At 33.1% G+C, this 22960-nt stretch overlaps 2 protein-coding genes across 23 annotated transcripts in view; both read right to left on the bottom strand.

Moving 5' to 3' along the window:
• The window catches only part of trol (terribly reduced optic lobes), a 188114-nt gene that overhangs the window by 120008 nt on the left and 45146 nt on the right, over window positions 1-22960 (bottom strand). The window lies entirely within an intron of this gene.
• Window positions 11139-12627, bottom strand: LOC139100956 (peptidoglycan-recognition protein SD-like). Its single transcript, XM_070653742.1, has 4 exons — window positions 12038-12627; window positions 11832-11994; window positions 11476-11511; window positions 11139-11420 (listed from the first exon to the last, which is right to left on the bottom strand). Exons 1-4 carry the CDS (start codon window positions 12554-12556, stop codon window positions 11188-11190), a joined length of 951 nt encoding a protein of 316 aa, XP_070509843.1. The 5' UTR covers window positions 12557-12627; the 3' UTR covers window positions 11139-11187.

Below are 22960 nucleotides of genomic sequence, written 5' to 3'. Positions count from 1 at the left end.
ATTTTAATTGATATCACCCTGATAATTGCCATAAAAATATTCGTTAATTAATAATCTGATTGAGCAAACATAAAGCCATCCCCCATGTGACGCTTCCTTCCATAAAAACAAGATAATTTTCAATTAACCCCACGCTTAAATCACATCATGATCATCATTATAAAATTCTCACGACCAAAACGGCTCTAACATTCTTTTTTAGCGAACCATAAAATTATCACAATAATGATATCAAAACCAGTCGTATATCATAAATAGAAACAACATTAAATGTCTAGACACATGCGCTCTCCAAACCAGCTTTTAAAATGAGTGATAGAATTACAGTTGGTAATAAAAAAAAAATAAGAATCGTCTCACTTTACACAAAAATAAATAAATATTTGTAAATCATCGAATGTGCAGTTAGACAGAATGGAGAATATGGCCGAGTGACATAATGCAACGCGTCTATGATGACATAATGGCGATGTTGTAAAGACGTAGTTGCGACATATTGGCGACATAGAGGCAATTTAACGACAATGTAGAGGCAATGTAGTGACAACATGAAGGCAACGTAAAGACAACGTAATGACAACGAAGTGACAAATTAGCGACAACGTAGTGATAACGTAGCGACAACGTAGCGACAACGTAGTGACATCGTAGGTTCGACGTAACGGCAACGTTGTGGCAACGTATCAGCCACGTTGTGTTGCTGGGATACAGAACAAACATTATGAAATGATCAACAATTCTGGCCGCTAAGTCTGTCAAATCGTAAAAAAACGAATTTAGCAATAATTTTTTATGATCTTCGATTTTTTTATTGTTTGTGGTTTTTGTTCCTTATTCATATTTAAATATGATGAAAATAAAATCGATATTCTCTCTCCAGCCGACAATTTAAAGCCTCTGCCTCAAATCTCGTGTCGTAAAGAGAAAAATCTACACGACATGACAATCATATTTAATATGTGTGCCGATAACGTATCATAAAAGGGATATGACGGTAAATGTGAGATGAATAACACGTAACATGATACAATATGATGATAATGATTATTATTATGATGATGCTGGTGCTGAGATGTTGATTTTTATTTTTGGATAGCACTTGACTTTTAACATCCTGTCAATATTGTTTCAGGTTTTATTTTTTGGCTCGTAAGAAGAGATTTTTTTGATTGGTGTGGAAAGGTGGAATGAATTTATTATTTGATGATGAGGGAAATTTGATACAGCAAACAAGAAGCCAGAATGATGGATTGGAACAAGAATAAGCATTGTTTAACGAATCAGTCAAAATATTGTGGATTAAAAGTCATGAAATTGAAGATATTTTGGATCAGATTTGAAGAGGATTTTTTTGGGAATTTTATGAGATTCGTGGATATTTTTGAGAATTTTGGGGATGATCTTGGATCGAAGCAATTGATTTAGATAGTATGGGACCTGCCTCGACCGACATGGTTCTAGCCTGAGGCCGAATTTCATCGCATCTGCCATTGTAATGCCGTGTGCTTGACTAATCGTTATATGTTTCATTTAGGCATGTGTATTGCCCTCAGAGCATTGCAAAATTGACTAATTTTTACTAATAATTCCTCTATACCAGTACTAAAACAATAAGATTCTAGCCATAATGACTTCCTACTAACAAACCGTTATCTTTATCTATCAACTACATATGAGGTCTACCAATTTGTTCCTCAAAGAAAGCACTCAAAGTCCCGTAATCCACCACAAAAATAAGTCATTAAAATCCACATCCATTTCTCAATTCAAAAAAATCTTTAAACAATTTTTCAGCACACACATTTGAATCCCACATTTTCACACGTAATTTCATTTTCCTTATTTGTCTTAGCATTTACAAAAAAGAAGAAGAAGAACAAAAAAATTGTCGATCTATATTTACCACAAAAATGTTCTCGACAAACAATAAACTCATACCTTCATGTCAACACATTACTACAATTTAACCACCCAAATTGTACATACGGCAATATGATGACGATGATAATAATACCCGTAGATTCTTTTTTTTTCCCTCTTTTGTTTGTTTGTTATGCAATTGAGCAGTCACCGCACGATTTTCCATTTATCATGCAACAATTTTTTGCTGCTCTTCTTGTTCCTGCTCCTCATTTTCTTAATATTTTATGGTTTTTTGCTTATTTTAGGTGATAATGTTGTGAATTCAGATTGGGAAATTTTCGGAAAAAAATTAGGTTTTTTGGTGAGTTTGGAAAGCACATGGAATAGAAATGGACTAAATGCGGATTCGGTCTGTCTTGGCTCTAGCTTGAGTCCGGATTTGATCGAATCAAGTCTGTCACTAGAGTAACACTGGCTTGGTACTGGATTTACATCCATTTTTACGACAGCCTGTTTCGTTTAGGCTTAGTGTAGGCATATCTACATTCTCAAAATCCCGGTTCCGGTAAATTTACGGGAAATCTCAATCCGAGTCCCGATAGAGAGAAAGCATACTTTTATGAAGGATTTGAAGCAAAAAAGGCCATTTTCAGCAAAAATATTTTTAAAAACTACATGGAAATGGATTAATATCAGTTTTATGAGAATCGAACTCTCATTTTCTCATATTTTCTGAATACTTCACATTTAACTATTTCAACTGCAACACATATTAGTGATAATTTCCCATCTATACTAACCATCGAATTAGAATCGTCTAGAATCTTAATTCACACAACAATTTCTCACATCATTAATTTTCTTCATTCAAAAACCTGCTAATAATTCAATTCTCACTCTTTTTCTTTATTTACATTTTTATGCAACATTAAACACACAACCACTAGAGTGACACTTAAAGAGTCAAAAGGCATCCTTCTTTATTGTTTCATATTCAACCCTTCACCTTTTTTATTGCAATTGAAAGTTTTTTCAAAAGAAGCATGAAAAGAGATGTCATAAAACAAGTGTACATCATTACAAGTCTAAGTCTTGAGAATCCTTTTTCTTCTTTTAAATATGACATTTTGTGTAATAAGGGAATGTAAGGGATGTGTTGGAGTTGGGGAATTCAGTGGGAATGAGAATTTTGGATGTGAATTTTTAATGGATGATTTTAGGGAATTTTAATGAATCTTTGATGCTTTTTGTAGATTTCTGAGTGTTTTTTTTATGAATTTTAAAATGAATTGAAGCGATTGGGCCGTGATATCTGAAGGAGGTCATGGTCTTCTAGTAAATATCAATCCAGAGCCGCACAGAACACCGCAACGTCCCCGGCTGAACGACAGGAAGTGGAAACACTATAAAAACTATGTGACTGCTGCTTTTCGGACCCTTTTATGACAAAAATTCAGAATTTTCCCATTACATGCTGCTCGCGATCCCTAACTCAAAATACTTAAAATCTGAAAATTCTCCACAAAACTCCCCCTAACACTTGACAGATTAAATTGAAGATCTTTCACAATAAAAAGTCTCTTAAGTAGCTCACTCATCTTAATACTCTTATTCATGGCTTACATTGTACTACATTGTCACACAATTTTTAATTGTTTTGCAACATAGCAACACAACATATGAATGTTATTATCAGTTTCATGACCTTTTAAATCACCGAAATAAAACAACATGATGAAGAAAGAAATTTATTATTATTGACTCAATTGATGCGTAAACGCGTAATTGATTGTTCGACAATCTTGCAGTTTTATTGATTCCATGTGTGTGGAACAAAGTTGTTAAGATATGTTTGGAATGGGAATGAAGACGCATTTTTTCTGGAGTTTTGTGTTCCGAATGATCACATTTTTGTCAATTTTAAGGATTTTTGAATTTTTTCAGCATTTTGTAATGCATTTGAGTAAGTAAATTCTGAATTCTGAGCAAATAGGTAGATTGACACTACGTAAGGTTTGTCTGATCCGATAGAGACAGTGTAGCACTTGGTAATGGCAATTGGCAAATGGAACCAAGCGATAAAGTCAGTTTTAGACGTCAACTAAGAGAGGCAATGGATTAAAGCTAATCTGTATGTCCAGAAAATTAAGTAAGTAAATTTTCCGATCTAAAGAGGTTCAAATATTAGTAGCAAAGTTAATGTTAGAGCCAATTTTATAAGCTTGGCGTTTAACAAGACAAAGTAAGTCTCCACTGATCCCCCATCACACCCAAAAATTAACATCCACATTACAATTCAACAAAAGAAGTAATAATCAACACTAGATATCAAAGATCATGACTCTGAATCAATTTGTTCTTGGTTGTCGATAAATACAACAAAATGAATACACAACAACACGCATAAAAGCAGTGGTGGGCAACCTGTGTGTCGCAAATAATTTTTGGAAATACCATGAATCTATGCTAGTTCTGTTTTGATACCTAAGGTGTGCCGTGAAAATAAAAGGTTGTCCACAACTGCATTCAAGGAACAGCAAAAATTAAGCATGAAGAACATAGAACACGAAAATAAAGAATTGAAATGAATTGACGATGAAAAGTGCCTTCGATTTTTTTACAAAAAAGCAATTTATGACAATTGATGATTCACGATTGTTTGAGAACGACGAAAATTAAAGGCAAAACAGATGGCGATGAATGATGAAAAGAGAGGCATTTAATGTAGACTTTTATTGTTCATTCGATACGATATTATAATATATCCACATAGTTACAATAGAGATTGGACATGAAAAGGTAATATGTTGAGAAGCGTGCAATAACCTTAAGTCTAGGATCATCGAAGATCAATACGCAAACTTCCGAAGTTCAAACATTTTAATTAAAAATTTTTAACCTCACGTGATGTTTTTTTAAAGTCATTTATAACTTAATATATTGCTCAATTAACCTTAAAAATTACAACAACAATAAGCCAATTTATTTTAAATAAAATAAAAAATTGAGCCCTTTTGTGCCAATAAATAATGATCATTGATTGACAGATTGGTTGCGATAAGTCTTCATTATCATCAATTTCTGATTCACTAAATGAATCATTAACTTATTGGCAGCATAAAAAAGGGTTTTTTTATTGTTATTTGACAAAGTTTGCAACTTCGGTTGCGGTTCGACAGTTATTTAATATGAGGAAATGCTTCCATACAGAAAAGAAGATGTTATCAGTTATTCAAACTCATTTATTATGCAGAACACGATGAAGCAATTTCTGGTGATTTCTCGTTCGTTGCAATGGCTTTAAAAGACTTTTTCGCCTCTTTCTTATTTTTCCTGACATTATTATTGTTATTACGATGTTTTGCGTCATGAATGACTTTTTCTGGTATGATATTGTAGAGTGAGGAAGGCTTGGAAGTATTTTTAAAGATATTTATGTAGTTGAGTCTTTAAGAGACATGTTGAGTTCATAAATAGAGACCAGAATGGCACTACTAGGTTCATCGATCCAAAATCTGGTTCCAGACCGGCTTGGCTCTTGTATGATGTTGGATTTGAATCAAATCTGATCAAATTTTGTAAGAAATCATCCCAAATTCTCCTAATTCATCACAAAAATTCTACGCAGCTTTCTTAGCTTCAAGCTTAACGTTTTAATGACCACAAAATCCCACAAAAATCCCTCCTCAACATCACAAAAATGAAATCAAAAATTCACAAGCCACAAAACAATCAAAATCTATCTAAAACACATTAATTCTCGAACGAAAATCTTCTCCCGCATACACAAACGACCATAAAAAATTAGAAAATAATCCATCATAATCTTCATAAGACTTTTCGATAAAAATGAAAAAAATAGAGAGAGAGAATCTCATGAAAAATCATTTCAGACATGAGGCAATGCATGAAAGAAGAGGAAAAAGAAGGGAATTTTCTCAGAAGTGGATGGAATTGGGGCGATCGGAAGTGATGTATATTGAATTGTTTGGGAAACTCGACACTTTTAACTACATGCGGACTGCACAAATCAGCTAATAGATTGAAAGTTTGGCTCCAAACTGGCGTGACTCTAAATTAATGCCGGATTTGGTTTAAAAATTCGGTTTCAATCCGAGACCATGTCACTCCGGCCTGGTATCAGATTGTGAATCGACCAGCCGATTGTGCTATTCGATGCTCATTTTCTGGAGATTTTGTGACACTGGAACTTTGACTAATTGGTCGAGGAGCTGGTTTAAGTGACACTAATCTAGATTTAACTCGCTTGAACATCAGCACTATTCGCCTAATCGCTACCCCACTAGCAACTCGTCAAAGACGAAAATCCAAAAGTTCCAACTCCCAACAGACGTCATTGCCAACCAACCCCAAAAAAGAATTCATGAAAAAAAAAATCACAGTCAAGTATCATTCAGAATTATTATTAACTGTGTTTATATGCTAACAATTTTAGGGTGAGCATCAACTTTCCATCAAATTGAACACTAATCCAATGACGACAATATTCTTCCCTATCCAAAAAAATCTGACGATAACATCAAAATCATTTGACCCATATTTTATTACATTAACCTGTATGCTATGTGATTCGACGTATGAAAAAATTTCTGTCGGTATCTTTAAAAGTAACATAGCGAGTTCATCTTTAAGAATGTAAATATTGTCATGACAGGCAACGAAAATGTAATAATTTTTCCACTTAAAATATGATACCAAGAGAAAATCCCTCCTGAAACGTGATCTCAATATTCTTTTCTGCCTCCTTTCATTCCATCTATTTCGTACTGTAAATGGCAATAGACAGAAAGATGCTATGAGTATAGATGTGGAATGACTAAACACGTGGAATGATATTGCATGTGAATGAAAATAAAGGAAATTTCGTCTAAATTTCAAATTAAACACCCGAATAGCTCAAATTTGGCTCAAATCTGCTAATCGATCCGAAAAATTGCATCAGAATTCCAAACTCGGTTCAAATTCAGGATCAGGTCGACATGACTCTGAACCAGGATTCCAAATTCGCTTCAAATTCAACACCAGGTTGACGTGACTTTGAGCGAAAATTCCAAATTCGGTTCAAATTCAGCACCAAGTTGGCGTGACTCTTGCCCAGAACTTCAAATTAGGTCCAAATCAGGCACCAAACCAAACTCACGTTGGCATCAATAAACTCAAAATTTTCAGGGTCATAACCAGAATAATATTCGTATATCTGTGACAATGGCATTGTATCTATATGACATAATAATAAAAGTAATATGATCATTAAAATGCCTCATCTCTCCTCATTACTCTCAATTGTTTCCTTCCTACTTCAACGTATATAGTTTTTTTTTTGCAACACATTTCTTTATTCTTCTTACATTATAGTAATAAATATACGTGAATGTCTCATCAAAGAATGTATTCACAACAACGAAAATCTAAATTAGATTTTTCCACCTACATTTAATCAAAATTTATAGATGTAGTATGAGAAATTTTGTAGAATGAGAGATGGAAATGTAAAATTAAAAATGTGAAGATGCTAGAAAAAATTCTAATGAGATTTGGAATGATTTGAAATATTTTGGATATGAGCATTGAAGATTTGGAAGGATTTTAAGAGTACGAACTCCATAAATCAGACCAAAAAATCGCTTCCATTGGAATTCTGCCAACTCTGGAGCCTTGATAATGTTTGGATCCAAAACTAAGGTTTATATTGGTTGAATATTAGTTCAGAGTTGGCAAGAGACAAATGTGGAGGCTTCTCGATTAGAATCCAGACTTCTTGAACATTTTTACTTTTTCAAACTTTCTCAGTCAAGATTCCCAAAGTCCTGGCAACTCTGATTAAGACAAGTGGAATTTTTCATGGAATTTATCACTCATAATTACAAAACGTTCAATGCTGCGACGTCGAAAAAGGTACAGTGTGTTAAAAATACGAAACATCATCACTGAATCCGAAGATTCACAAAATCCGCAGCTAAGCTAAAGTCAGGACAGATTGAAGCCACATTTTCCAAATTTTTGGTTGCCCAAAAATCGGTAAGTCAATCAGAAAACCTTTCCCAAAACAAGTGTTGCTCTAATTTGATGCCAGATTCGAGTTAAATCTGGAGCAATACCGTACTAGTCCCGGATTTAAGATCAAGGCAGTTAGAATTGTGCTATTCGAGTTAGTATAAATTGTATCTAGTATTAATAATCCTGCTAATTCTTCAAATATTCGAGTACTCTCTACAACAGCTCATTCAACCATTCCTTCATAATTGAAAATACAAACTAACATAAAATAAGCAATAAAACGTTCAAAATATCAATTTATTGACTTAAAAGGCGCTAGAATATTAGCACATTTAACATAGTTACTGTTTCCAATAATAAATATGTTCTACATCATAAATTCTTAGACTCTCAAGCATCATAAGAATTCAAACACAAAAAAACTTAAACAAAAAAATTACTTTATGACATGTTTCATGCAAAGTGCTGCTTTATTTTCTTTATGTATGAATGAAATTCATTAAAGCGAGACACGTCAAGATTTCCCTCTCATTCTTTATTCATCATCTCCAATTCATATATGAGTAGCAGCTCTCGGCTTGTTTATTGCAGAGCTCATTTAAATTTAAATATTTCAACTTCTGCACTTTTTTTTTATTCCTTTCTTAATTTTTTCACATGCTAACAATAATAAATATAATTTATTATTTATTTTTATGTATTATTAGCCACTGAATGCCGACTTAAATGCGGAGATGTTTTATGTGCTTGACATGATCTCCTCCCACACATTAATACAATAGCATAAACAAATTTAAATATGAAATTTTGTGATAACAATGATGAATAGAAAGAGAAGAAGCGTAAACACCCAAACAAATTTTTTGATCAATGACCATTTGTATGAGTAAAATTTACTTTATGCTGATCCCAGTTTTGTGTCGAATAAAGAGAGAAAATTAAGTTAATGTGACAATGGATGTGATTTATTCTAAATGCAATTTGCAGTTATTGAGGCTGATGATGATTTTTAACAATTAAATATCACAAAGACATTAGGATTGGTATCAATGTGAGTGCGTTATCGACACTCGACACTGATGTTGTCTTTGAAGGCACACAGCATTAAATGGTCAAAAGTACAACCCCAGTCAGTTTGACTCAAGCTTTAGTCAAAATTCAATGAAATCCTGTCTAAAGCCACACTCAAGTCGATCTGTGGCTGGATTTTCGACCATTTCTACGCCCTGCGCTTTCCATGTGTATACATTAATGATATTCACACTAAGTACTCCGTATATTCTTCTAATATCTTTTCTATAGGTTTCTCATAGAAACTTTTTTCAACGTCGGACGTTTTTGGGAAATTTGTCACTTTTCTTAGCATTTTTCCTTCATTTATAAGCTTTAACATTGCAATATTAGAGTTTATAAGCCAATAAGGAGATGATGAATCATAAATAAATCCAATTGATAAAACGTTGTCATTTCCACCTTTGAATAAATATTTAAAATTAAATTAATACGTCATTTGAGTGTATTTAGGAGATTGTTAGGTGCTAAGAACTTTAGAATTGGATTTTAAGGAAAGAGAAATGACCAAAAATTCAAAAAAGCTTAAAAAAGAGCTCCAAATGAATTAAGGTCATCAAAATAATGAACAAATCAGTTTTTTTGATCGAATATTTAGCAAATGGGTATAATATTCCTATCAACGACTAAGTACAGTCTGAGCATGCCATCATCATATATACCAATACTGAATAACTACCTGTTGAATAATATCCTTTATAATCCCATCCTAATCCTATTAAATAAAGGATCAATAATTTAACAATATTATAGGCTCAAAATTACTGGTTGAGTGAACTTTACCTTCATATATTTTTCCATCACTTGTTATAACAAAGTTATATCCAATATCATAAAATTTGTTAGAATTTAAAAAATCATTTTGAATTTTTTTGATATTTTCATTGCAAGCTTCCTAAAAGTTGAAATATTAATTGGAAAATTATGAATTTTTTTTTTCGAATTTTTTCTTACTTTTTTGTAACAATCTGGCATGTCAATGTAATCCCATAGAATAATGTCTACCGGTAGTTCAAGTAAATTATAACTTTTAACAGATGGACTTGCATTCCATTCAGTTCTCGAAATTATATTCAAATCTTTTTCACTATGTTTATTTTTAATTTGTGACTGTTTTGAGTCATTTGAATGTAGCTTAATAGTAATTATTGTGAATAATGCGATAAGCCCAGCGACTATCACAAAAATCTTAAAAAATATCAATCTCGAAAAAAATTTCTTTTTATTATTTTCTCAACATTATTTGTCAAAATTTCCTCATTTTCTTTAGTTTGTGTTATTGTAACTTGTCCATTACAAACAATTCTGTTACCAAAATGAACATCTGATGATGATTGAACACCAATTGAATTGATATTCGACGATATTTGAGTTGAATTTTGGGTTTGGAATGTCTGAGATTGATCTTTGTGGAGATGAGTCACTTCCTCTAGTTCATCAATATCCGAATTTGATGCTGTGATTGACGATAATGAGTTTTCACTAAAATTGTCGCTGATTGTTATCATTTCCATTGATTAAGGTAGCAATTTTATAGATTTAGTTGGAAAATTTGTTTAAATTTCGATTAAATAAGTAATTTTAGATGTGATTTGAACTTAGTTGACCACTTTTAATGAAGTATGTAGCTTAAACTAGAGTAATTTGTGTGATATTCTCTCAATGAGTCAACACAGTCCTCATATTTTTTTTATCAGAAAGTTTTTCTCTAGCGAATATAAATTAAATTTAAAGTTCTGCATAAAGTCAGTGATCAGCAGAGTCGTATTCGGGGTACTTTTAGAGGCTTAAGAGGATTTAAACTGAATTCGGCATCAAGCTAGAGCAGTGGTGGGCAACCTGGGAATGCCATGAACCAAATGCCATTTGGCGTTCGGATCGAAGCTTATCAAAACAAAAAGTTTTTCCAGCACTGCTTTAGAATCACGACGGTCCGAGGGTTGATTTTTAACCGATTTGTACAATTCGAGACTAATTCATGCAATGCTTCATTCATACAATTTCAATCTAATTTCATCTTAGTGTTCTTATCTCCGAGTTTAAATTGAGTAACTGAGAAGATTTCTCTCTCGATCGCACAAAACTCTCTAAAATTCTTATTCATGCAGTGATCAGCATTTGTCTGGGAATCCCCTTTTACAAATATAGAAACTGACGTAAAATTAATTGTAAAACTTTTATGGCAATTTACATCATAAATTCTCAATTTTATTATATCCAACAATATAAAAATAATTAAATTGCTTCAGACCAATGATCCCAAGTTTGAATCATCTGATACAGTGCCTCGCCTGGACTATCGGTTTGGATAAATTGTCGAGCACCAAAAATTTTATAATCCGGTGTTAATTTTCCTAGTTCAACGCCCAACTTTAGTAGTGTAAAGAAGGCAGTAACTTGATTTGTGTTAGGAAGTTCTAGATTGAAATTTCCATTGAACGCAATGCCATAATTGATTCGATTATGTCCTAAAGGTAAAAGGCATTAGATTTTTGTACATTCTTGTGGGGATATTTTATTTACCTCGGGTATGAACACCTTCATAATCCCATCCGATCCCTTAAAATACAATTTATTTTCATCAAAATGTTGTGATTTAATTTAAAGGTTGCCTGAGAAGCACACGACGTAGAAATGACTATAAATCTTAGAAAAGGCGTGACTCTGACTTGAGGTTGGATTTTCAGGACTTTATTAGAGTTTGGGACCATGAATCGCTAGCCTGCATTTCCTGCATTTTAAAAGTGCAAGCTTGCAGCTTTCAGATACACCTTATAGTTCGTCCAAGGCTGCAGATCAACATTTTTTGTCTGCAGGCCTGCAATTCAAGACGTCCCTAAGAATTTTCTACGCCGTGTGCCTCTCAGGCCCTAAATTACCTTCATAAACATCTCCATTATTGCAAATCACAAAATTATATCCAATATGTGAGTAATTACGACCCATATGAAGACTCTCCATTTGCTTCATGTTTTGAAAGCAACAATTCTGTAACAATTCAATACGTTTTATAGGAAGCACCTCATCGCATGTCCTCAAAATAATTTACCTGAGTAAAGCAATTCTTCATCACAGTATGACAAACAATCACTCGACTTAATGGCAAATTAAAAGGATCAACACTGCCATTTGGCTTAGCTGCTTCCCAATCAGATCGAGAATGAAGCTTAAATTCGAAAGGTTTTTTGGTCGTGGATGGAGCTGTCTTTGTGCTAATTTTAGTGCTTGCTAAGAACAGTGCGAACATAAGAAGTAATAAGCTTAACACAATGAATAAATTCCATTTTAGATGACTTTTTAGAATATTTTTCACTTCTGGAGCTCCAGAAATGTCTTTCAATTCACTTCCATCGGAACAAAATTCTTGCTTTATTGTCACTGGTCCATTGTATATTACGCGATCGCCAACTTGAACATTTGATGAGCTAGTGACTGCAAGTGCATTAATATTTGTTTGTGGCTGGTTAATTCTACTATCTAATTGGTCACATGCAGAGTCCCCTGCATAGCCCTCAACTAAAGAATTCGATTCTGTCGAATCACTGTCGTAAGTTGTGTCAGAAATAGAAATACTCAAATCATGTAAACTGAAATTTCGTTCCATTGCAAATTTTGCTGTGAATTTCAAAATACAAAAACTGATAAACGAAGACTACAAAAAAGCAACAAACTGACTTTGACTGATACTTTTAATTTACTAAGGAATGTTTGTTTACAAATCTTATGGAGCAGACAGATAATGCTCATCATATTGATAATCGAATCTCTTTCTCTGTGGACTCTCAATTAAGATTGTTCTTTTGGGAATTACTCAAGTAAGGCTTAAAGATGAGAATACTCAGTGAAACTATCAACTAAGGTAATATTCCCGATGGGCACAGTGCGACGAATTGGATTTTTAGCAGATAAGTATAGTCGAAATCAGCTGTCATAGTGCCATCAGGGCAACTACGCGTTTAACTGTTAATACAGCGACAAAACAATGAAATCAGCTGTCACGGTGCCGACAGGTCAACTTCGAGTCTGACTGTTTATATGGTAAAGTAACAATGAGTTCAGAAGTCACGAGGCCGTCAGGGTAATGACGAGTCTTACCATTAGTACGACGACCTAGCGGTGGCCTATCGAGCATGTAGTGCTGTTCAGAATTGAGAGTTTTCTCAACTCATTCAAAATTCAGCATTTTACTAGTTTTTGAGGAATCCCACTTTTATTACGTATATAAAAAAATATTTATTTTTTTACTAAGTAAATCACCGATATTTTTAAATTATGTCAGACCAATGATCCCATGTTTGCATCATTTGATAAAATGCTTCACCAGGACTGTCTGTTTGCCTAAACTGACGTCCTCCATAAATTTTATAGTCACGTTCTAATTTCCCAAGACCAATTCCTTGCTCAAGCAGGAGATTTAATGCTGTAATTTGATTTTTATTAGGAACTTCTGAGTTGAAATTTCCATTGATTGATATTCCGAAGGATTTGGAGTTATGTCCTGGGGTGTAAATATTGAAATTAGAATTTTAGTCAAAATTGAGTCATAATCAAAGACTCAATCTTAATTTTCAATCACCTGCAGTGTGTGCTCCTTGAATATCCCATCCAACTCCTTAAAAAATGAAAATTTTATGTTTGAGGAATAATTTTTTAGTGCATTTTTACCTTCATAAACATTTCCATCATTCCCAATCACAAAATTGAACCCAATGTCACCAAAATTCCATTTTAAGTGGACATTTTGCATTTCTTTAAGGTTCTCTGAACAGCTTTCCTACAAAATAACGCAAAAGTTTAGGGAATCGGCCAAGAATTGCAGGCTAAACCTTATAGCTCATCTAAAACTACAGGCCTGTGGCTGTCGGATCTTTTAATTTGGGAACGACAACAGGTCTGCCTTATTTAGATGAAAATTCCCATTTATTTACCTTAGTATAGCAATTTCTCATCACCGAATGATTTATTATAACTTTTTTTAGTGGCAATGTCAAATTTGTCATTTCTTCGGTCGGCGGAAGTGCTCCCCATTCAGCACGTGAAATTATATTTAATTCTGGAAGTTTTGGCTTTTCTAATGAAGAACTAATATTGTCCCACATGAAAGTAAGTGTTAAAGACACAACTAATGCAAAGGTAACAACTATTCCCCCTGCTATGAGCATAGACTTCAAACTAAGATTAAAAATATGAAATTTCTTGATTTTGACAGGATTTGTGCCATCGGTTTCTAACTTTTTACTATCGTTATTAATAACAACTGGTCCATTGTAGACAACTCGATCACCAATTTGAATATTCGATGAATTTGTAAACGCAATTGTGCTTATTGTCGGTAATGGCTTCTTATTCTCAATTTCATGTCCAATATATCCATCAATTATAGAATTAGAAGCTGTTGAGTCACTGTCATATGACAAATCTAAATCTTTAATATCTTGACCCATTAATACGCAAATAATTTATGAAATTTAACTGATATTCAGCAACGAAAAATTAATTAGGTTCCACCTTCAACTAATATTCCAGACAAACTAATTTACGTACTGTAACAACGTAAAGAGTAAGCTTGTCGTACTCATTTTGCGATATTCAAACGCTCTTTCCTTTGATTCTCACTAATTAATTCTCCCAATAAACTCAATTATTCCCTCACGTGCATGCAGTTCTTTGCTTTTATTATTCATAGATTAGAATATACGCATATTTTTTATCAATTTTTTTTGTTCATTAGATCACGTAATCGAGACATATTTGGATGATTGATAAATGACAATCGAGTGATATCGAGAACATATATTTGAAGCTATTTATAGGTAAAAAAAGGTATAGAATGGTGTAATTTGAGGGAAATTGTACTATACAAGTCAATGTGCTGCATGGGGTGTAGATGATGGCTCAATTATGTCGATGCTTTGGGTTATAGTTAGAAATGAGATAGAACACAACATTAGGCACTGAGTCTGAAGCTGCCAGAGGCGTATTCAGCAATAATGGGGTTTGATGACGCTTCTGGAAGCTAGTATAGAGTAGAAAGTACAGCTCGGGCTTCAATCCATCCCAAAATTAAGAATTACACAACCTCAACCATAATTTCAAGCACAACAATCAATCAGGAACGTATTCAGCGACCAGGCGGCTTTGCTAGGCTTCAAGGAGCTACTATGGAATAGATAGGACAGCTCAGGCTTCAATCCATCCCGAAATTAAGGATTGCAAAGCTCAATCAAGTCAAATTACTTAAGACACAATCTAAAAATAATCAAACAGCCTCAAACATCATCTCAACGACGTCAATCAAGCCCAACCAAAAATTAAACACTCGAAAAACCCACAAAATAAATCATCTCGATTACATTTGACTGTTTCAAGGCCACATCCATTGACCATTGATTATCGTGCCGTTATGATAAAGTTCATAACGTAAACAATTACACCTATGTAACCGCACAAATTGGATATAATGGGAATCTTCTCTTATTTCAATTTAATTAATATTTTACGTCCATTATAAATGGGAGATTTAATTATTTGAAATTAATTTTTGATGTAGGCTGAATGGGATGTAAAATGTTTAAAGGATATGAAACCTTATCCAAATTGCGTCATTAAAATACCAGGAATGAAAAATGAAAACCTTTAGCCTCAAATTAAATTTAAAATACTTAAAGTCATGGAAATCACATCAATTTAATTTCATCACATTTACTCAAATGCAATAAATTTCTATTCAAGTGCTTAGAAAAAAATATGTCTCTGCACAATCAGCACGTCGTAAATTTTGGCTTTTTTTTTAGTTCCATTTGGAAAAGATTTTGGCATTGAAAATGCATTAGCTGTAGTAATGTGTGTCTGTAGGTTTAGCTCGATTCATAATTCTGCCAAAAAAATTACTTTTTTGTTCAAATATTGTTCTTGTAATTTATATTTCTAAAATCAATATTTCATCTTGAATGAGAGTCTGTGCATTAAATTTATAACAAAACTCGATTGCTTTCCGTGTAGGTGTAAAATTAACAAGAAATGATTCAAAAAGGAGAAAACAGCAAAAGACCTTATCGCGGATTTTATGAGCAATAAAGCTTTTTTTTACAGTCAGCATTATGTCAGTAAAGTTGCATTTGTTAAAGCAGTGATGGGCAATCTGTGTGTTGCGGCACACTACTGTGCTGCAACATACGGATGTGCTGCGGCACACGAATGTACAGTAAAAAATCTCAGGTATGTATGCTGTTTTTCAAGAACTGAGGTAGGCCGTGGCATAAAAAAGGTTGTGCACCACTGTATTAAAGCCTTGAAAATGGTTTAAAAGGGTTTGAGACTCAGACAGATAAAAAAAGACTTGAAAGACTTGTGTCAATTTTATGTTGATTTATAGAGTGATTCTTGGAGAATTGAGCGAACATTCGGGGATTAAGTAACGTTAAGAATAGCTTTTTTAGACTTTCCCTTCCCTTACCGTAATGCTTTGCAACAAAATCACGATTCAAAATGTATACTCTATAATAAAATTGCAAGACTTCATCTTCACCAGCCTAACCCCCCTAAATGTGACAATATGACGTAATTGTCGAACGTTCCCTAATGAAGTTGCAAATGGAAATAGGATTAACGTTCCCAGTATGGTAATGAAGCATGCAGCTACAATTTCTGGATAATTTCCAGTCAAAGGATTGTAAAAAGTTATGACTAAGCTAATGCGTTGCTTTCAACAAAGAATGTCATAGTCAGGTCAGAGTTGGTTGGACTCCAAGATACTATTTATTAGTTCCTTGACGAAGGTGCATGCGATACATTGTCGAATTTAAAGTTCGTCGAATGCTGAATCTGCCTTTTGATTCTAGACTTCAAGTTAAAAGAGCCTTTTTGGACATTTGGAGTCCAAAATCTCAAAGTCCTGCCATACTCTAATTCAAAGAACCAAAATTAAGTGTCATTGTGCATCACAACCACCTCAATCACCATCCAACCAACATATAATTTCTATTGAAATTTCAGTATTCAAAAATAATCTTATTCCAAATTTTAAGATCAATCAATCAGTCTGTACACGAAATGGAACATGCAATAAAATAACCTCTTTATTCCTGCATTTGTGGTTTACCAAAAAAAAGATCAATATTTTCAATATTTTTTGTTCTCCATACCGTCACATTAACAAAACGAAGTTAACAACAAAATAAAAATTAATTTCAAACGTGCTTAATGTCGAAAAAAAAAATGTTGAAAGAACCAACCGCTGCTTTATTTTTTACGACCAAAATTGATGATTCATATGCGGCTGAGAAGGCTCTTTCTTCTTTTCTTTTATTTTTGTTGAATTTTTATCAGAAGAATATGAAAATTTATGAATATACATGCAGCAATATATGTTATTTGATAATATCTGACTGTGCTACATTTAAAAAAATATTTTGTTAAACGATTGAATAAATTTGAAAATGTTTTGTTGTTCTGCAAGAATTGTGTTGTTTAAGATTTTGCATAAATTAACTGGTTTTTGAGTATGGAGACCGGCAAAAAATATAAGAATTAGTCAGAATGATTTTATAACAAATGTCTTGGATGAGATAAGAGTGAATTGTGGTAAATTTTATGTATGGAATGAGTAGATTGGCAATGACGTCCATTAAAAGAAGAAGTTCTGACTCTTCAGACCTAATTCTTAGGGGGATTGGGGAAACTAGAATCTGATTCCGAAGCTGATCAAATAAAAAGTGAATTCCTTGATCCGGCTTGATCCTTGTTACAATTAAATGCACAGCAAGCAACATAGCTTTGTCCTGGGATGTGTAATTTAAAGGATTAAAAGCATATCTAAAGCAACTGTTCTCGAATTTTGGTAGCTTCACAATCTAGATAAGAATATTAAGGATTTTAACTTAAGATCTTCGTACCCAATATGTACAAAGAAAGCAATCGAACTGGACTAACAAATCCAACGGCAAACAAGACGACCCAATCCAAAAGCAACATGATGCAGTACAGTGTAGAATGAATTTCATATGAACGTGTTGACAGAGAATTTGTACAAACTAGGTGACACGTTCAGATAGAAAGCAAACTTTAGTTCCGCATAGGGGATTGTTTGCAGAGTAAGTTAATTCTAACTTTATCAACTGTAGAGCCACTCGTGAGCCTTGTTTTCAACTTTCTCTGCTCTTTAGACCACACTCTTTCACTGCTAAGTACTTAAAAATCTAAACAGCACATATCACTCTGCACGAACCCCCAAATGAATCCTATCGGGTGGTCTTGCAACATGATTCTCACAAACATTAAAAAAAAATAATTCATTCATATTACTCAGATATAAATTCATTCACATATTCAATATCAATATATCCATTACCCTCCTGACATCATTAAATCTGGTTCAAAAAAATTCATCTCTCCACAAAATTTTTGCACAACCCGTACGTAATAAGCAAAAAATTTCACCCAAATTATTTTCACCAAAAATTGAATTGTTCATGCAATAATCAAAAAAAAGAGCAGTTGTTGGTAGTTGCAGGAACAAAAAAAAGCCCTAAAGTAAACCAACTAAACATTATCATTATCCACTCTACAATTTGCATATAAATTTTAAAGTCCATCATGATGTGCATGCTCATCGATGTTTGTACATCGGTAAAATTGAAATTGCGGTTAGAATTGATGCGGTAATGAAAATGCACATGTTTATGTTAGTGTATAATTGTCGCAAAAAAATAAATTTTATTGATTGATATCGTCAACATTGAGACCGAAAATATAATGAAGTGTTTGACTTGCTTCGAGCATCCCCTTTAATAATAATGATGATAATAATAATAATGTTTAATTGTAACATGATATCATCGACTATTTACTCTTTAAAATTTGTTCATTCTTAATTATCGCTATATTCAGATAGAAATTTAATGAGAAATTTTCAAACTTTGTTTATAAAATAATTTTGCAGGCATCTGAAGCCGCATGAAGGAAGAAGAACCCATAAAATGCTGTGTATTTCCGCAAACAGCTGATAACTTTTTTCTCTCATTTTTTCCTTCAACTTCAGAATTGTATACACAAATATATTTTTAGCGTCCATGCCGACATTTGAGAAAAAAAAAATATATTTTTCGTGAGAAAAATTCAAACAATTTTCAAACTGCTCATCTGACAACCGTAAACCAACACATCGTGATTTATTGTCTGTTTTTGAACTCGAGCTAATGAAAGTTGTGAAGTAAAATTTCATGAAGGAATTAAAAAATATTTAACTTTTACTTTTTAATGTCTCATGTGAAGATGAGTAAATTAAGAATCTTGTTAGAACCGGAAGACTGTATTTAAGGAAACGAAACTAGAGCTAATTATTTATTAGCAGCATGAAAATTGTTACTTTTGAATTATTAATTGAAAAAGTCAAGATGTAGGTCTGGTGAGATTATTCATTTGAGGGAGAGATTTTAAGAAATTATTATAAAATATGCTTGGTTATGTCAGTTAATTAGTTGCAGGTTTAGTGCTTTTTATAAGAAAATTGACTTTAGCTGTTCAGCTCATCCCAAGATTCATAGCTACGGATTACATTACAATGCTTGTGGTAGTCTGATGATAGCTAATGAGTGAAGGTTTGCCAGGGATTCCACTCAAACATAGACTTACAATGGAGGCACTATTGAGAAGAATAGTGCAAGTAGTCTACAAAGGGAAGCTGCGAACTTCGTTTTTAGTACATCCGATTCAAAAAAGGACCCATGATCGCTACAATAATTAACACACTAAAGACAAAACCAAGACGCCATCTAGCTGTTGTGACTCACAATCTGCACTAAAAGTTTGGATTTTAATTAGGCTGTCCATCGGATAGTCATTCAGTTTTTGACAGCTATGAACTTATGTTTCCATGGTGAGATCAAATTTTCTTGTCCAAATGTCTCTTACTTTGTCTTTTTATGCCTCATAACTCGCACAGGGCAAGTTTGGCACAACATACCCGATCGGCACATTTGCGAAAACAACCGGATTTGCCAAGATGCAGCCACTTGGCTCTCAGTATACTGCCACCTCGTCGCCGTGGTGACAACATTTCAATACGTGCCGATCGGGACTATTTTAAATTCAATGAATATTCTCCCGAAAAAAGACCTAATTAGATACCAAAATGCTCTTCATTTAGAGCTATATCTTCATTTTTGATATCAACGCAACTCCCATCAACAACAAAAATTCCACTAACTCATTCATCTATTTAAAAAACCTTTAATGTCAGTTGCTAGTAGTAACCCCTTTTTTACCTACAACATATTTTATTTGCTCATCATCATCAACAATATGCAACAAATAAATATCAATATCAACAGTAATTGAAATAATATCAAATTTCATTCTGGTCTGAGGCTAATTCAATTATATAACAGTAAAGAAAATGCGAGAAAATTTAATTGAGACATTGGAGCCTCATCATTGAATCCCTTTCGCCTCTCACTAATTATTTTAGAAAGAAAAAAACATTAATTAAATTGTTGGCTAAACATTCAACCCCTTCAATAAAGGTTTACTATTCTTGCTTTAAAATAAATCAGGCAAAAAAATATGAAAAAAACTTTTAATTAATTTTACAAAACGAGAGTAAATAAATTGAGAATCAAAGGGAGAATATCAAGGTGAGGGTCATTACATTATGTGTTTATTGCACATGTGGTTACAATAAATAGACAGTTGTAACATATTTTAAATATTCAATCTGAATATCTAATTCTGTATTTGATTTTTAAAGCATTTTTTAGATCAAAGAAGACAGGTCAATGCAGTTTTGGTATATAAACTGACGTGATGTTTAATTTACATCAAGTAAGAGAATATTTTGATTGTTTAATGATAGACAAGGTCGATGAAATTTCATAATATTAGGTTTGATGAGTTATATCAACAAAATATTAATAAATTTCAATTTTTTCAACAAAATGTTAATAATTCTCAATTTTTTGAACATCACTGGTTGCTAAGCGTCATGCTGCGACTCAGGAAACCTAACTTTTTAAGCTTTCTAGATTTTTCTTGAAAAATTTGCAAATTCAAGAAATTTGTACAAAAAGAGCACTAACACCCTAACCCACTCTCATAAATCCCTCAATACAGCTCCGACACAATTATTACTATTGGTCATCAGGTATCATTTATGAGAATTTTGTGCTGCTCAACGTTGTCCTTCTAGTTTACAACAGAACGTTTTAGCCAGTTAAAGGCAAGTTAATGTCTAATTGATGCCTTGTTCTAACTAGGGTTTAACGAAATCTAGTTTTGGACAAATTTTCGAAACCGAGTCCGATACACAAGCGGTAGCCAGAGCTAGAGCCATCTTCAGGCACCAACTGAGGGAGGCCATGAATTACACATTATCTGTACGACCAGCGAAGTAAGTATGTAAGTAAGAGACCGATACCCAGATGGATTCCGAGACAGAGAATACTGCGGGTCAGATTTGTCGCAGCACAGGTTTTTAAGAAATTCCATGTGATCTAGGTCTCAAGAACCAACATTTCTAACATATTTTAGTCAACTCGAGAACAATACATGATTTTCAATCTTATATGTTGCTTACTTGTTTCCCTAGCAACTCTAAAAATCTTAAAATTCTCAAAATGATTCACCAGAATCCCCATCAGCATCCAAAACACTTCAATATCAATAAAATCTTAAATTCTACCTGATATAAATGTTGTGTTACCTCATTTATACCTCAGATTTGCATAACTTATTTTTGTTAAAGGTGAGATCTTTATTGTTTAAATCCTTTTTCCGATATTTTTACATTTTTTCATACATTTTTTCTGCTTAATCATCACTAATGATTGAACACTAGACGAGAGATAAGAGAAGAAACTTTAAATATGTAAATCAACAAGATGTTGTAAGCTCAGAATATTGTTATGATAGTTTATAAAAAAATTAAGTGTTAAAGATTAATTTTTACGAGGCGTCAATAAAGCACAATGACACCATCAAGTCGTAAACGGGGGAGATATGAGAACGCTTGACCCCAAAAACTAATAAAACGTCATAAAGAAAAAAAAACACTTTATTTTCATAATATTAAAATGAAAAACATGATGAGAAATTGAAAACTTAGATGTTTATAAGAATTAACGCATCAGCAAGCGACTGAAAGGAAAATAAATTGTGAACAACTATGCTGAACATTAATTTTCTCTGTTCTATTTTTGATCTTTCACTGATGTTATAGTGACTCATATTATAAGATAATTTTTTTCCTGATATTTATATTTGTATCTTTCTTATTATTATTGCCTCATATTACCAGATGTTAATGAACTGTCGACTATTTTTTTTAAAGCTTGTGTCGTGCATGATAAAAAAAAATTATTTTGAATAAAAACACTTTTTTATTGATATTTTTGACAGGAAGACTAATTTTAGATGTGTGCGCCTGTGAGGTCATGTGTGCAGTTATAATCAATCGACCACTGATGTAAACATTAGAGTGATTTTTCTTCTTTATGAAGTGATAGTTTGTACATTCATTGAATTCATCACGTTGGATGTTATACAATGTTGTTATTGGATGCAGGGTTGTTATCTTAGTTGAGGGTTCTTCGAGATTGAGACTTTGGGATTAAAATGTCCATGTAGTCTTGATATCAATCTCGGTCTCAGTCTTGATCCCGATCTCAGTTCAGGTATCAGTCTCGGTCTCAGTCTCGGTTTGGGTTTCAGGCTCAGTTTTGGTCTCAGTCTTGCTTTCAGGCTCAAAAACTCGGAAAAACCAAGACTTCGGGAAATTCTGATCTCAATTTTAGCCCGAATAGTCTTGAGTCTGGGTACGATCTGTTTGTATTTTAATAGCGATTTCAATTGACTGAAAGGATTGATGTACAAGACATATGAGATCTAAATTAGACAGAATAAGGACAAATCTAGTCACTTGCATGACAAACTACCTTAAAAACCAGGAGTAGTTCAGAAATTGTTCCTATGTCTAAGCTTAGACTTGGTTTCCCGAAGTTTCAGTTTTGACAAG

The sequence above is a fragment of the Chironomus tepperi genome, unplaced genomic scaffold (assembly GCF_022539635.2).
Source record: "Chironomus tepperi strain 1889 unplaced genomic scaffold, CSIRO-AGI_Ctep_v1 contig_73, whole genome shotgun sequence".
NCBI classification, from domain to species: Eukaryota; Metazoa; Arthropoda; class Insecta; order Diptera; family Chironomidae; genus Chironomus; species Chironomus tepperi.
Note: the sequence above shows the minus strand (reverse complement) of the source record. Positions and strands in the feature narration are given on the sequence as shown.

Excerpts from the sequence above, each read along its gene's own strand:
- LOC139100956 (XM_070653742.1), bottom strand. The coding sequence starts at position 12,556 with ATGGAACGAAATTTCAGTTTACATGATTTGAGTATTTCTATTTCTGAC. Across the intron at positions 11,995-12,037 it reads TGCCATTAAGTCGAGTGATT|ATTTTGAGGACATGCGATGA; the intron begins GTTTGTCATACT and ends CTCAGGTAAATT. Across the intron at positions 11,512-11,831 it reads TAATGGAGATGTTTATGAAG|GGATCGGATGGGATTATGAA; the intron begins GTAATTTAGGGC and ends TTGTATTTTAAG.